We start from the raw sequence: 12,468 nt of genomic DNA on the forward strand, positions 1-12,468 counted from the left end.
CCCATTTATACTACCCATTTATACAAGTGATCCTAGACACAAATCATGAACACAATCTTTATGTTCAAACAATTTCTCACTACCTAGCCATTGAAGCTTTATGTTCAACAATTTCTTAAACACAATCAATTGCAATCAAATTAAACACTTACATTTTGAAACGTTGGGCATCTAAAGAAAGTTCTTCCTGGATTGACCTTCGTTTTTGATGTGTATATCCCAGTTCTTCGACCACATCCGCATTGCTCGGGGATACCACGAATTCCCATCGTATTCACAGACGAATCCTCACAACCCGAACTCATCATGCGATACTCGAAGAAGGAAAGGTGAGAATCGAGATTCTTATCTACCATTAAACCCGAGTGCACGAGTTCGAGCCTATGAAAGCCCATCTTTTTAATAAAAAAGCAATATAAAACGCGTCGTTTCATTCATTTGTCTTTTAACTCGGATTCGAAGAGAATAAAACAAACTATGTTCGTAAATCTATTGCAAAGTCCACTAGCTCAGTGGCAAAAACTTCTACCATTAAACCCGAGTGCACGAGTTCGAGCCTATGAAAGCCCATCTTTTTAATAAAAAAGCAATATAAAACGCGTCGTTTCATTTGTCTTTTAACTCGGATTCAAAGAGAATAAAACAAATTGTGTTCGTAAATCTATTGCAAAGTCCACTAGCTCAGTGGCAAAAACCCCTACCATTAAACCCGAGTACACGAGTTCGAGCCGTTGGAAACCCATATTTTTAATAAAAAAGCGTTGATAAACGACGTCGTTTGTCTTTAATCAGACAAAGAGATGAAACGACGTCGTATACTTTAACACCCAAAATTAACATCCGCTTATTTATCTGTTAACTCGGTTAACGGTGTGTTAATCTGGTCAGTCAATCGTAAATTTCTTAATAAACTAATCAACAAAAATTCACGGTTTTATTGGCTAGCCCATATGTCCAAGTTTCTTTGGCAATTTCCGCAAAATTCAGTGTTTTTTTTTGCCGAATTCTCGTATATATATATTAAGGCTACCAAATGCTTGACTAACCGAACGAGGGACAAACAATCACACATTCAAAGCTTAAAACGTTACATAATACAAAGCCTTACCACCTCTCTTATACGGTTATACCAACACAACAAAATAAGAAAATTTACTCCTTACCTCTCTTATCAGGCAAATATATATAAGCCAATTTTTTTTACACAGAACCAAACCGGTTTTTTCTCTTTCAGCTCTTCCTAGTGATGGTTCATCACATTTGGTACAAGAACATAGATCAACCGGTTATTGATCGAATTGGTTGAACTTGTTGTTATGTGCTCTTTGTCATCCCAATTCGTCCAGACACTCTGCGAAAGAATCAAAACACTTAAAACAAAATGACATCTTATATATATAAAAGCTCATAGTATATGATACCTTCCAGAAAGCAATTGAGCAGTGTTTGAAGATCCTTTAGAGATGGAAGAGATACGTCTGGTTTTACTATCTTGATGTCCTTTATCCACGCGCATGGCAGCAACTTCTTTCCCCATCACAGCTACTTCTCTTCGCATCTTCTTTGCCTCAACTTCCATGGCCTTTGTTAATGTTTCAACCTTCTTCGCCAACATCTAAAACACATTACAAACACCAAATACGTTAAGACTTTATTATAGATAACATTTCAGTTAAAGGCTAGGAGAAGGCTAAAGTAAGCAACCTCAATAGCATCATCCTTGTCTCTCAGGCTTTGATCTTTCTCATGAGCAGCTTTTCTTAGTGTTATCACCTCTTTCTGCAGCAAATCGTACAACACACCTGGGACACTATCGTTATCCGTTGACTTGTCATCTGATTCTTCCACTTTTGTTGAGCTGGGCGACTCGACTCTGGTAGCTCCTTCAGAAGAGTGGTGGTTCGAAGGAAACTTTGATTCTGGTCTATTCATTAGCACCTTGTTTCTATCCAGTGATCTGGTTCCCCCATCGAACGATGAAGATGTTCCTCTAGCATGCTTCAGTACAGTGCTCGCACTAGCAGTTGATGATCTCGGCTGAGAACTTGGTCTGCTCTTGGTCACAGAACCATTTGATGACGAATATTTTGGACTCGTCTCGGCTCCAACAAGGGATTGTCTTCGTGTAGGACCGTTGCTTGAACTTCTGACAACAGGCGTGCCTCTGTTGCTAGGCTTCTTTAGACTCTCTTCTAACACTCTAAGCCGTAATAGAAATTTCTCCTGTAATATAATCAGCAGTCCCAAATTAAGACCGTATAAAAAAAAAGAAATCTACAGATGTGCCCTTAGCTATGATTCTTCTACCTTCAGCTGAGCTTCAGATTTTGCAGCTCTGTCAGCTATGGCAAGTTTGTCACGTAGTTGCTGCATTTCTCCCTGTCAAGACAAAAACAGGAGACGGCTATAGTTTTTAGTCAAAGTTCGAGAAATGGCTAGACTGTAACTGTAACTAAGTGCTTTGTATAGGCCTGTGAATTATTTGTTTAAATTCAATATTTTAATTTTTTTAGATTTCAGGGGAAAATTATTTTAATAGATTATAAAAATTAGATATATAAAAAACGAAATCAGATAAATTTGTGGACTTACACTAACATTTGCACAAATTTAGATTGAATTAGATTTATTTATAACCGATTTAAGACGGCTTAAACAGATTTGAGCTGCTTAAATATGTTACACAACTTGAAGTAACAAGAGAAGTAAGGAACAGAAAACAAGACCTGCATGAATCTCCGTTCTTCGAGCCACTGCCTTACAGGCATCACTTGGTCGTTAGAATCTTTCCATTCATTTGCTACTACAGTAGCAACTCTGTTTGCATTGACCTTAGCACGGGCCAGTTCCCGTTCCAGAATTTTTCTCTCTTCCTAAGGAACAACGACAAGACCAAAAATAAGAAGAAATAAACAGTTACTGTGGCACTTTAGAAGCGCTCGAGTTGTTAGTTTACATTCATTTCTTGGAATTTCCTCTGGTAATCTCTCACTGCATTTGCAGCAGCACCACCAGCAAGAACAGCTTCTTCTAACTCCCGCACGCTCTGCATAAGCTTTTCAACTTCCGCAACCTTCTGTCTGTGCATCTTGTCTATAATCCTATTCTCTTCCTATTTTAAACCAACGGAGAAGACCAACACGTGGTAAGCAAGGGAGATATCACTTATACAATGCGTATACAAAGAGATGATGGACATACCTGACAAATTTCGATTTGTTTCATCAACTCTTGGTTCTTGTTCAGTAGATCATCAACCATTGAAGCCTTTGCCAATGCTGACTGGACTGTCCTTTCGGCGTCTAGCAGAGCTGCTTCCTTTGATTTGGTAAGGCGGTCCAGTGATTTGTTGTCGTCTTGAAGTTTAACAATCTACCAATCAGATGATAATGCTGTTTAAAATGTCTCATGACTTACTGAATCAAGCTAAGCAAAGATCCATTAAAAAGGAAAATACCTCTTGTCTTGCGAGCTTGAGTTCAGCCTCTAAAGGAGCAAGAATGGCTTCAATAGGAGGCATGTCATCATCTTTCTGAGCAGCATGAACCCTACGGAGAGAGGCTTCAGCTGCAAACTGAGCTGCCATGGAAGCCTTCTTTTCTTCATTAATTTTCTTGATCTCGAGGTTCTGTGACAACAAAACGATTAAACATTAGAATCCAAGAGAAAGAAGGAAAGAGATGAATAAAGAAACATACTTTAGTCTCAAGAAGATTTTCAATCAACTTGAGTTTTGCCGACATCTTTCCCAGCTCATCCGTGAGCTTCAGCATACAAATTAAACAGAAGAGAGAGGTCAGTACACGGACGCAACTGTAAGAATTAAATGATTTCATGTCTTCATATCTTATAAGATCTATATGATGGTTGTCCACTATCCAAATAACTTATACATGACTACTACTCCATCTTCTGTGAATATGAATATCATAAGTTTCAATAGGAAGTGAAGTAAATATTATGCAAAATAATAAAGTTGGGATTTAAGTAAGGGATGAACCTCTTCAACAGCCTTCTCTCTTTGCCGTTCAGACAACTTCAACGCTTTGATCTCAGCTTGAGCTTCAGACAACTCTCTATCCTTGTCTGTACACACCAAGTCAATGCGGTTAAACAACACGTTGCCAGAACCAAAAGTACTAGAATCAATCATAATCTAGTACCTCTGAGTTCGTTCTCCAGACGATTTAACTCAATTCTGACGGGATCCGAGCCGTGGAGTAAAGTTATGAACTCGTTATCCGCGTCAAAGCTCGGCCTCATTGGCCTCCGTCGCGACAAGCCCTTGCTTCCTCCTCCTCCTCCTTCTCGATAAGACGCTAATGAAGGTGACATGAATCCTCTTTCCTCCATTTTTTTTTTGCCGATCTAAATTCCTCACCACACTTCAAAAATCTCCAAATCTAATCAAACTATTATACTCAAAGACTCACAAAAATCCATAGGAAAAAACTAAAAACGTAATTAAGAAGGGAGATCGGCGCAAAGCAGAGAACAGTAGTAACTCATTAGAAGAATGCTTTAGGGTTTTTAGAATCGCGAGAGCAAAGAACACTTTTGGTTTTTAGTTTTGTAGAGTGAGAAAGGTAAAGAGAGAGAGAGAGAGAGAGAGAGATTTAAATGAGGTTTAGGGGTTGACAACGATAGGCGTGTCACTGTTAATTACGTTTTAATCTAGTGTCTACCATTTTATAGCGTTAATTGTAGTACCTTCTGCTTGTTTAGCGGGAAAATAGTATTTTCTCCTTTTTGCTTCGTACTTATTGGTTTATATATTTTGATTGATTTATAAATCTATATAGTATTTATAAATTCAAGTAAAATATGTAAATCCAGAGGTTTTCCCTTGGATTTGAATCTTTGTATTTTTAACTAAAAAATTCAAACAAATTCATTCAATTCCATTATTAAATCAAATATATTAGTAAATCTGTACGATTGAATAACACTTGATTTGATATAAAAATTTATGAATTATTAAACCAATAACACATGATTTTAATACAGATTTAAAAATCATAGAACCAATAACACCAGATTTAGTTCGGATTTTCAAATCTATTAAAATACAACAACCAATAACCTTTTTTTTTGCATAATGAACATTATCTATTGTTTTTGTTTTAATGGTCACAGATTAGCAAAACGTTTAATCAAAGTTTATATCTCATAGCTTATCGATAACACTGGTGCTCGCATAATTACATTGGAAGGATTAGGGACCATCTGGATTTGTATGTGTTGTCAGATTATTAGGGACCATCTGGATATTCTGTCCAAACACATGTACGACAAATCACTAGAGACCATGATGTTTCATCATCTCGGGTTTTCACTTCACTCCTAATCAGATTTTTTTGTTATCAAGCTTTAGATTAACTTTGGAGCATGTGCATATGTTCTTCATTTTAATCCACATATTATACGACACTGGGCGAGTATTGAATGCCTTAAAAACATTATTAGGAATTGCGGCAGACCTTCTAATACATTATTTTTGAAATTGAGCACAAATACAATAGACACTTGAATAGTACAGTATGCCATTAATAACCAACAACATTCGATAAACAAATTACAGAATACAGATAAAAATTGACACAAGGCCTCAAATTTTTAAAGAGGAACTACAGAGTAAAATTGTTTCTCTTTTAGTATTTTGATTCTCTCTCAAGACTAAAGAGGGGAGAACTTTCCCCCCAGGAGTGATTTTAAAGTTACAAGAAAGCTGCTAAAAGCCCCTATAGAGTGAAGAAACTGGATGCAAATAGAGAGGGGGGGAAAAAACAAGAGTGATGATGGATGGATCAGAAGGAGAATGGACTTAAAAGAGACTCGTCAAGTTTTTTGAAACCTGCGTATACTCCCTCCGTCATCGTCGGTGGCAGAGTCAGTCTCCTAATCTCTGTCATGTACCTGTCCATTATCATAATAACAAAATTACATCTGCTAACACCGAACATATTATATGTAACACGAGTGAATGCCTCTAGACCTACTTAAGATGAAAGCGAGAGAAACTTGCCTGTTTGCGGCGCTTGCGATCTTATCACGGACCCCTTGGTTAACAACAGCCTTGTTCTCGTGCGCAAACGAACCACCTAGTATCAGAGAAGATCTGGCTGGACTCGATCCCATTCTATCTGACAATACAGACATTGCCCATTCCAGGAGCACCACCAGAACCGAACCAAGGAGACGGATTCTTAGATTCGGAGATGGTACAATGGCTACATTGGATAATAAACGGTCATAAGCGTTGAGCACAGGTTCAGCTGCGCCTTTGCAGGCGGCTAGTAGAGCTCGAGCTATGTCTTCATCCCCTACGAGTTCATTCCTCTCTGATCTCTCCTGTAAAATCCACCACATTGTGGTATTCAAATCCAGTTTCTTAACCTGATGGAAAGAATCAAACGACATAACGAGTAGAGAGAAGCTTACGAGTGCAGCTTTCTCGAGGTGTAGGCACAAAACGTCGAGCGGTAAAACGACTCCATCGCCAGGATATACATGAGATCCCACTCTCTTGAGAACTGAACAGGCTTCAGCTATCCCGCCTTGTGAAAGAGCTTGCTCCATGAGTCTAGACCACGTTTCTCTTATTATGCTTGAATCAGCATCCCCAGAATAGTTGGCAAAGTAGAGCATTTCCAGACAGATCTGCATATGATATGAATGAGGCCAGATAAGCAAACATTCAATATAAAGAGAGCCTTTACAAAGTGTCGGAGATACTAGCAATGAATCTTTCTATGTAAACAGTTTGATCTTATGATTTCCATTTTAAAACCAGGATACTGAAGCAGTCACTATTGTCTTTGCCTAATAAAGAGAATATTAGCTAAGTTATAGATATGGAGAAGTATCGGCTTCCCCTGTTCCAAAACTTAGTGCTCGAAAACCAGTTAACCAGAAACATGGCCCAAAACTACATTGAAAGACGATAGTTTATGATTTTCAAACTTACCTCCCAGACCTCAAACGGGACAGCATATTCATTATACAACTGCGTTATGCTTTTAAGTTCCACGGAGAGCTCCAAGGCCTTTTCATTTGCTGCATTTGCTAAGCTGGAATCATCACTAGAATCACCATTAAGTGCTGGCTCAGAGTCCTGCATGGCATCCGAGGACTCGAAACTGGAGGCAATAGCTTCAAGTTTGTCTCTGATTTTTATTTGGAACTGAAGAACTGCTAGTTTGCCTTCAAGCAGATCAAGCAACCCACTGTCACAACCACCTTGAGCAGAACCTGCTAGACCATCACTATTGCTTGCATTCTTGGCCTGTAAAACTGCGTGACTAAGGTATTGTCGCCTAAACTCACAAGGCAGCAACCCATTAGATATGGAAAAGGAAAAGAGAGTAATGTGTGACTTAGGGCAACTTTCAAGATAGATTGCTTACCTTTGTTCAAGAGTAGGATTATCCCCTGAAACAATTGCGCGTCTTTCTGCAAGCCGTAGAAACACATGAGCAGCAAGCACATGCTGTCTCTTCGACACATAGTATTTCGCAAGTAGATCAAAGTATTTTGCTTGATTTGATGAAATCTGTGTCCCTGAGTGACCCAGCGGAGATGATCCAGAAACAGCTCCGACCTATGGCATAAGAAGAGAAATGAATAATTCCTCGAAAACAGTTGCCTTATACCTCGTTTATTTACAAAATACGATACGAATCCTGACAATATAACATTGGAAATAATTTAAAGAGCTAGCCACTAGCGTATAAAGAGCATACCTCTGATGCAGAAGGACTGCCAGCATTCTGCAGAAAAGGTACCAAATCTGGACCTCCGTACTCCAGTAGCTCGTTTTCAAGACCCAGTTCTATCATGGCCGTGTATAGGTACTCCCGGAATGCCTTGTCAGTTGATTGCACACCAAGATGAACGATCTGGCATATATATTGTCTACGTGAAGCCTCGTCTAGCATGGAACTAGCTAGAGATCGCAATGCATTGGCAATAATTTCATAGCACTGTTTTCGCTGGGCAAGAGCATGCTCTCTAATGGAAGCATCAATTTGGTCGTTGAAAGCATCGCCATCAGGATCAAGGGCTTGGGCCTTCTGTAAAGGCAAGCAGACAACAGCTTCATAGAACCTGTAAAATTTATTCCGAGTGCATACCAAATAATGAAATATTAAAGGGCAACAAAACATGCATCATGTATCTGCATTAAGCTGACCGTTTCCCTCAAAGAATTAGATTTAGGATTTTTAGATTTAGGATTTTTACTCTACTCTTGTGTGAATGCTTAACTGCGAATTTCTAGATTCCATTGTCTATCTTTACAAATACATTTTTTTCTAATCATAAGCTAGCTTTACTGTCACTGAGATAGCATTTTGGAATATTCTTTGAACTTCGTTTCAGAAGGGCTTAAAGGATTCAACACTCCTTCGACTGCTACTAAGAATAAAAGCTTTAAAACAATTCTAACAAGTAAAAGGAAACTAAGGTTTATCGACCAACGATCATAAACTAAAACTAACCAAGTTTGTGGACATCTACTTGAATGAAAAACTAACCTCAGTTCCTCAAAACGTTTGCAGACGGTTCTGAGATCTGCAGATCCCGGGACTTTACTCAAGAAACTGAACGCCTCTCTAGCAACACTCTCTTTCTCCTTGGCATCTACAGCCAAAGCAGCTCTTTCAAGGCGTTCAACAGCTAGGAAGAATTTGTAATCCGACTCCTTGAAATAGCTTGGGCAACCTTCACGTAGTCGCCCACTAATATCGTCGACTGTTCCCCTGCCATCAGAGCCAGTATAATACTGGCGCAATAGTAGTATCATATTTAAGTTAGCCAATCAAAACAATTAGGAAGAGGGGGACACTAAGGCTAGTTTAAATTATAAAGGGAGATACCTCCATCACGGCAGATATGAGCCTTGTTGCAATTTGGTCACCCTCTTCAGAACAAACTAACTGATGGAATGTCAATTGAACCAAAGCTTGCTTTAAGTTTGCGTCAAGGCCCTGAACCAATCTAGCAACATGATGTTGAGAAAGAAGTTGGAGTAGGAAAAGGGCCTCTGCAGATCTGAGAAGCAACTGCCTAATACACTCCATCGCCCTCACCTGCAGGAGGGAAAGACTAATTAAAGACTTACTAAACGGACCAACTGAAGAGGACGAAAGTACCACTAGATTTATAAGAATTCAACAAATCTTACCTCCGTGGCAGCCAATTCAGCAGGACTATATGGCAAGCGCTGTCTTTTATTTGCTGATTCGCCTCCATTGGAGTAGGCTCCAAACAAGCTCCTAACCATATTCCTTTCACTTGCTCCCAACTCTGTACCAGTACCATACAAAATAGAGCCAGTTACACCTCCTAGCCCAGCAACATATCCATAAAGCCCCCTTCTCTGGTTCCTTCTAGATCTTAAGAATTTCTCCAACGATCGAATCTTGCTTTCCAGCATATGCATAGCACTGGTAGAAAGTCGACAAACCACCAGACCGTCCCCAGACATGCTATCAGAACTGGGTTTTTTAGACATCACAGAAAGTTCCCATATGGGAAAAAGTAATCTTGATGTACAAAGGCAGAGCCCTTCGTGAGCACCTGAGAAAATGGGCTCAGCTTCTTGAACAACTTGGCCCATGCTGAAACCTCCAGTTGCTGTTCTAGTGTTTGATAATCCACTACTGCCATCAAATTGTGGCATTCCTACCATTCTCGGATCCTCAAAAGCCTCAGCTGCTTTATCGGCAACAATGTTACTAATTAAATCTTCAAAATTTATTATCCGAGCAGCCAACATCAAGCACATTGCAGCTGCTTCGCCTGCTCCAAAGCGAGTGAAGAAATCTTCCAGAAGGGACCTTGGAGAGTTAGATTCTAGAAGTCTTCTCAAGATATCAACAGGCCTATTAAAGATCAGTTCCATCATACCCATGGTGGTAAAAACGACAATCTTTCTCCTTGGCAAAATATGCTGGGTCGATAAATCACCTCTGGCCCAGAGTTTTCCACAAGCCTTTTCATAAGACTCTCCCGAGACTTCGAGTCCACAGTATTCAAGTTCTGAATATAATGATTGAATAGTAGCAGCAGTATCGGGAGAGGGGAGCACATCTGCTACAAAAAGCATACGGCCTTCAATGGGTAGAGAGGAGACTACTTCCCGTAACGCCCGAGAACTCCTTGAACTTGACCCTGAAGTGCCGCCAACCTGAGAATGCACGCTTGAATCTTTGCTAACAACCAGAAGAGAAGACATAGCAGGTGGCGATGAATCTGAAAGGACAAGGGTTCCAACAGAATAAAATGCTGTGTCAACCTTCATGGAGAGATCCTCATTCGGAGTTCTACCAGCAAGAGATGCAGCTCCAAAACCAAGCCCAACACCGGCCCCCAATGGAGGAGATGGCCTAGTTGAAACGACTTTTAAACAGTTCGGAGCCTGGCGGTGGTTGTTGAACCCACTGAAACTACTTCCACTTGAAGAGGTGGAGAGATACATCCTCCTGCCATCTGATAAGGAAGCAACAAGGTGCAGCCACTTGGATTCCAGCATGGACAATGGTGAAATGCTGACTATAGTTGGCTTGTTAGCTCGACCTGCCGCTGCTGACTGTCGATTTCCTTGGCTCAAGTCCTTCTGGTTTAACAGATTCCTTTCTTCTGCAACCATCTTGAGAGGGCCTTCCCCATTCGGCCCAAAGACATATGCTTGAAGTTTCATCTCTTCAGTTCGGGCACATAAAATCTGCCTTTCATTATCAATTACCATCTCCACAACAGGATCAACAGCTCCAAACTTGAATACATTTGGTACAACCCACCTAACATTGACAGAATTAGAGATATATGTTTTAAAACGATCAGAAGTACAAAGAGTTAAAGATAAAAGAATATGGGTACCTCGAGATCATACTACCAACACCTGCGGTAAGGCACACCTTACGGCAACGTTTATGCCACCCTGAGCCAGTTGTATATAAAAGCTCATATATGTGACCATCACGCCCAGCCATGAAAATCCGCCCTTTATTGGTACATGCAACGCATGTCATGGCTACTCCATCTGATGATATTGTATAGTCAGGCAGAGGCTGTACTGAAATTTCAGCATAAGGATCTCTACCATCAGGTCCTTCAATGCAGCAAACTCCAACAAGAACCAACTGATAAGAAAGTACAGTTTTTTTCTCTCAGAAAATTATATAAAATACCACAAAACTAACAAAAGTTGTGATCAGATTGAAGCCTTTTGAAAAAAAAGAAAAAAAAAAAGTGTCACCTACCTCAACAGGAGTCGCTAACACCAAAAGATACTGAATAGCTTCAACAAAAACTCCAGGTCTACATTTAGCTAATCCAACCGCACAAATAGCCTGCTCTTCCCCGCTATACTCAGGACACTGCCCATCCCTAGTTTACATTCGTTTATCAGTAGAAAGCAATGAGAAATCTCAAACTCTGAACTAAAAGAATTACCTTTTGTCAAAACGCCACAAGAAGAGAGAGTTGTCAACGGACGCCCAAGCCCGTCGAATCTCTGGAAAAATCCCACACAAGGCCGTCCCTTCACCACCTGCCGTATTATACCTATCAATAAGTACAGAAGGCAACTCCCACGTGTCACCCACTTCGATCAACGGTGGCCACTGCATCAAAAAGTAAACACACACACACATACATGTCAATGCTCAAAACCCTAACGATACATCCCCTTCTTGTAATTTTACTCGAATTCAAGAAACCAAAGCTAATTGCTTCTTCAATTAAAACCCATATACGAGTCGTTCACCTCTCTGGGATGAGTGGAGTACGGATGACTAGCGTATCTGGAAGCTTCTAGAGCTTCCTCTAGATCGAGCTGAGATGCGGCTTCTCGGCCAATGCGGTCACCGACGCAGAGTCCCGCGTTCGTCACGTCCCGCATCACAATCTCCTCGTCTTGCGACATGTTGATTGAAATAACAAACAATACTGAAAAGGAATCGAGTTTTTGGCTTGGGGGGGGCGAGAGACCCAGAACCCTAGATCGATTTTGGCTCCCCCAAGAGAGCGGGAACAAGAGAAAAGGTTCGAACTTTTTTTGTTCAAATCTCGGAGCGAAAAGAATCGATTGGGGAGAAGAGGAGAGGGAGAAAGGGAGAGTGTGCGTGCGAGCGAAAAGCCCAGAGTAAGAGAGGGTTTATAATTTAAGTACGGAGGGCTTCTCGGTATGACTAACTTCGCCTTTCCTTTTTTTTCCCGGTAAGTTTTTCGGGTCGAATTTTGTTGCTTCCCGGTTCGGGTCAAGTTTTTCATATCTTCTTTAACATCTTGAGCTAGATTTTGAAATACATAAATTACTTGGTATATATTTTTAACGTTAATCATATACTTAAATATTTGGGTTTTCTGCCAAAAAACCTTCAATGTGGTTTTTTTTTGCAAATTAATCCGCAAACTCAAAAACCTACGGGTCAACCCTCCAAGTGCCAGTCAAACCGCAATATA

The 12,468-nt window shown here is 40.2% G+C and overlaps 2 protein-coding genes across 2 annotated transcripts; both read right to left on the bottom strand.

The window, feature by feature from the left end:
• Nucleotides 1–1,051: 1,051 nt before the first annotated feature.
• LOC106295715 (microtubule-associated protein 70-4-like) lies at nt 1,052–4,590 on the bottom strand. Its single transcript, XM_013731688.1, has 11 exons — nt 4,164–4,590; nt 4,001–4,086; nt 3,699–3,764; nt 3,458–3,628; nt 3,202–3,372; nt 2,957–3,112; nt 2,727–2,873; nt 2,308–2,379; nt 1,705–2,223; nt 1,422–1,615; nt 1,052–1,351 (listed from the first exon to the last, which is right to left on the bottom strand). Exons 1-11 carry the CDS (start codon nt 4,351–4,353, stop codon nt 1,315–1,317), a joined length of 1,809 nt encoding a protein of 602 aa, XP_013587142.1. The 5' UTR covers nt 4,354–4,590; the 3' UTR covers nt 1,052–1,314.
• Nucleotides 4,591–5,491: 901 nt separating this feature from the next.
• Nucleotides 5,492–12,156, bottom strand: LOC106294905 (nuclear pore complex protein NUP155). The gene is made up of 13 exons (XM_013730608.1): nt 11,771–12,156; nt 11,458–11,627; nt 11,265–11,391; nt 10,882–11,144; nt 9,185–10,802; nt 8,877–9,089; nt 8,535–8,782; nt 7,743–8,106; nt 7,407–7,600; nt 6,968–7,316; nt 6,442–6,660; nt 6,026–6,351; nt 5,492–5,916 (listed from the first exon to the last, which is right to left on the bottom strand). Exons 1-13 carry the CDS (start codon nt 11,927–11,929, stop codon nt 5,808–5,810), a joined length of 4,359 nt encoding a protein of 1,452 aa, XP_013586062.1. The 5' UTR covers nt 11,930–12,156; the 3' UTR covers nt 5,492–5,807.
• Nucleotides 12,157–12,468: the final 312 nt, after the last annotated feature.

This window comes from Brassica oleracea, chromosome C5 (genome assembly GCF_000695525.1).
Source record: "Brassica oleracea var. oleracea cultivar TO1000 chromosome C5, BOL, whole genome shotgun sequence".
Taxonomy (NCBI): Eukaryota; Viridiplantae; Streptophyta; class Magnoliopsida; order Brassicales; family Brassicaceae; genus Brassica; species Brassica oleracea.

What these genes read in the sequence shown, in the direction of transcription:
- LOC106295715 (XM_013731688.1), bottom strand. Translation starts at nt 4,353, where the DNA reads ATGGAGGAAAGAGGATTCATGTCACCTTCATTAGCGTCTTATCGAGAA. An exon ending in GAGAGAAGGCTGTTGAAGAG is followed by an intron (nt 3,765 to 4,000) that starts GTTCATCCCTTA and finishes TGTATGCTGAAG; the next exon opens with CTCACGGATGAGCTGGGAAA. An exon ending in ACAAGGATGATGCTATTGAG is followed by an intron (nt 1,616 to 1,704) that starts GTTGCTTACTTT and finishes AATGTGTTTTAG; the next exon opens with ATGTTGGCGAAGAAGGTTGA.
- LOC106294905 (XM_013730608.1), bottom strand. Translation starts at nt 11,929, where the DNA reads ATGTCGCAAGACGAGGAGATTGTGATGCGGGACGTGACGAACGCGGGA. An exon ending in ACTCCACTCATCCCAGAGAG is followed by an intron (nt 11,628 to 11,770) that starts GTGAACGACTCG and finishes TTTTTGATGCAG; the next exon opens with TGGCCACCGTTGATCGAAGT. An exon ending in TTGTGGCGTTTTGACAAAAG is followed by an intron (nt 11,392 to 11,457) that starts GTAATTCTTTTA and finishes AATGTAAACTAG; the next exon opens with GGATGGGCAGTGTCCTGAGT.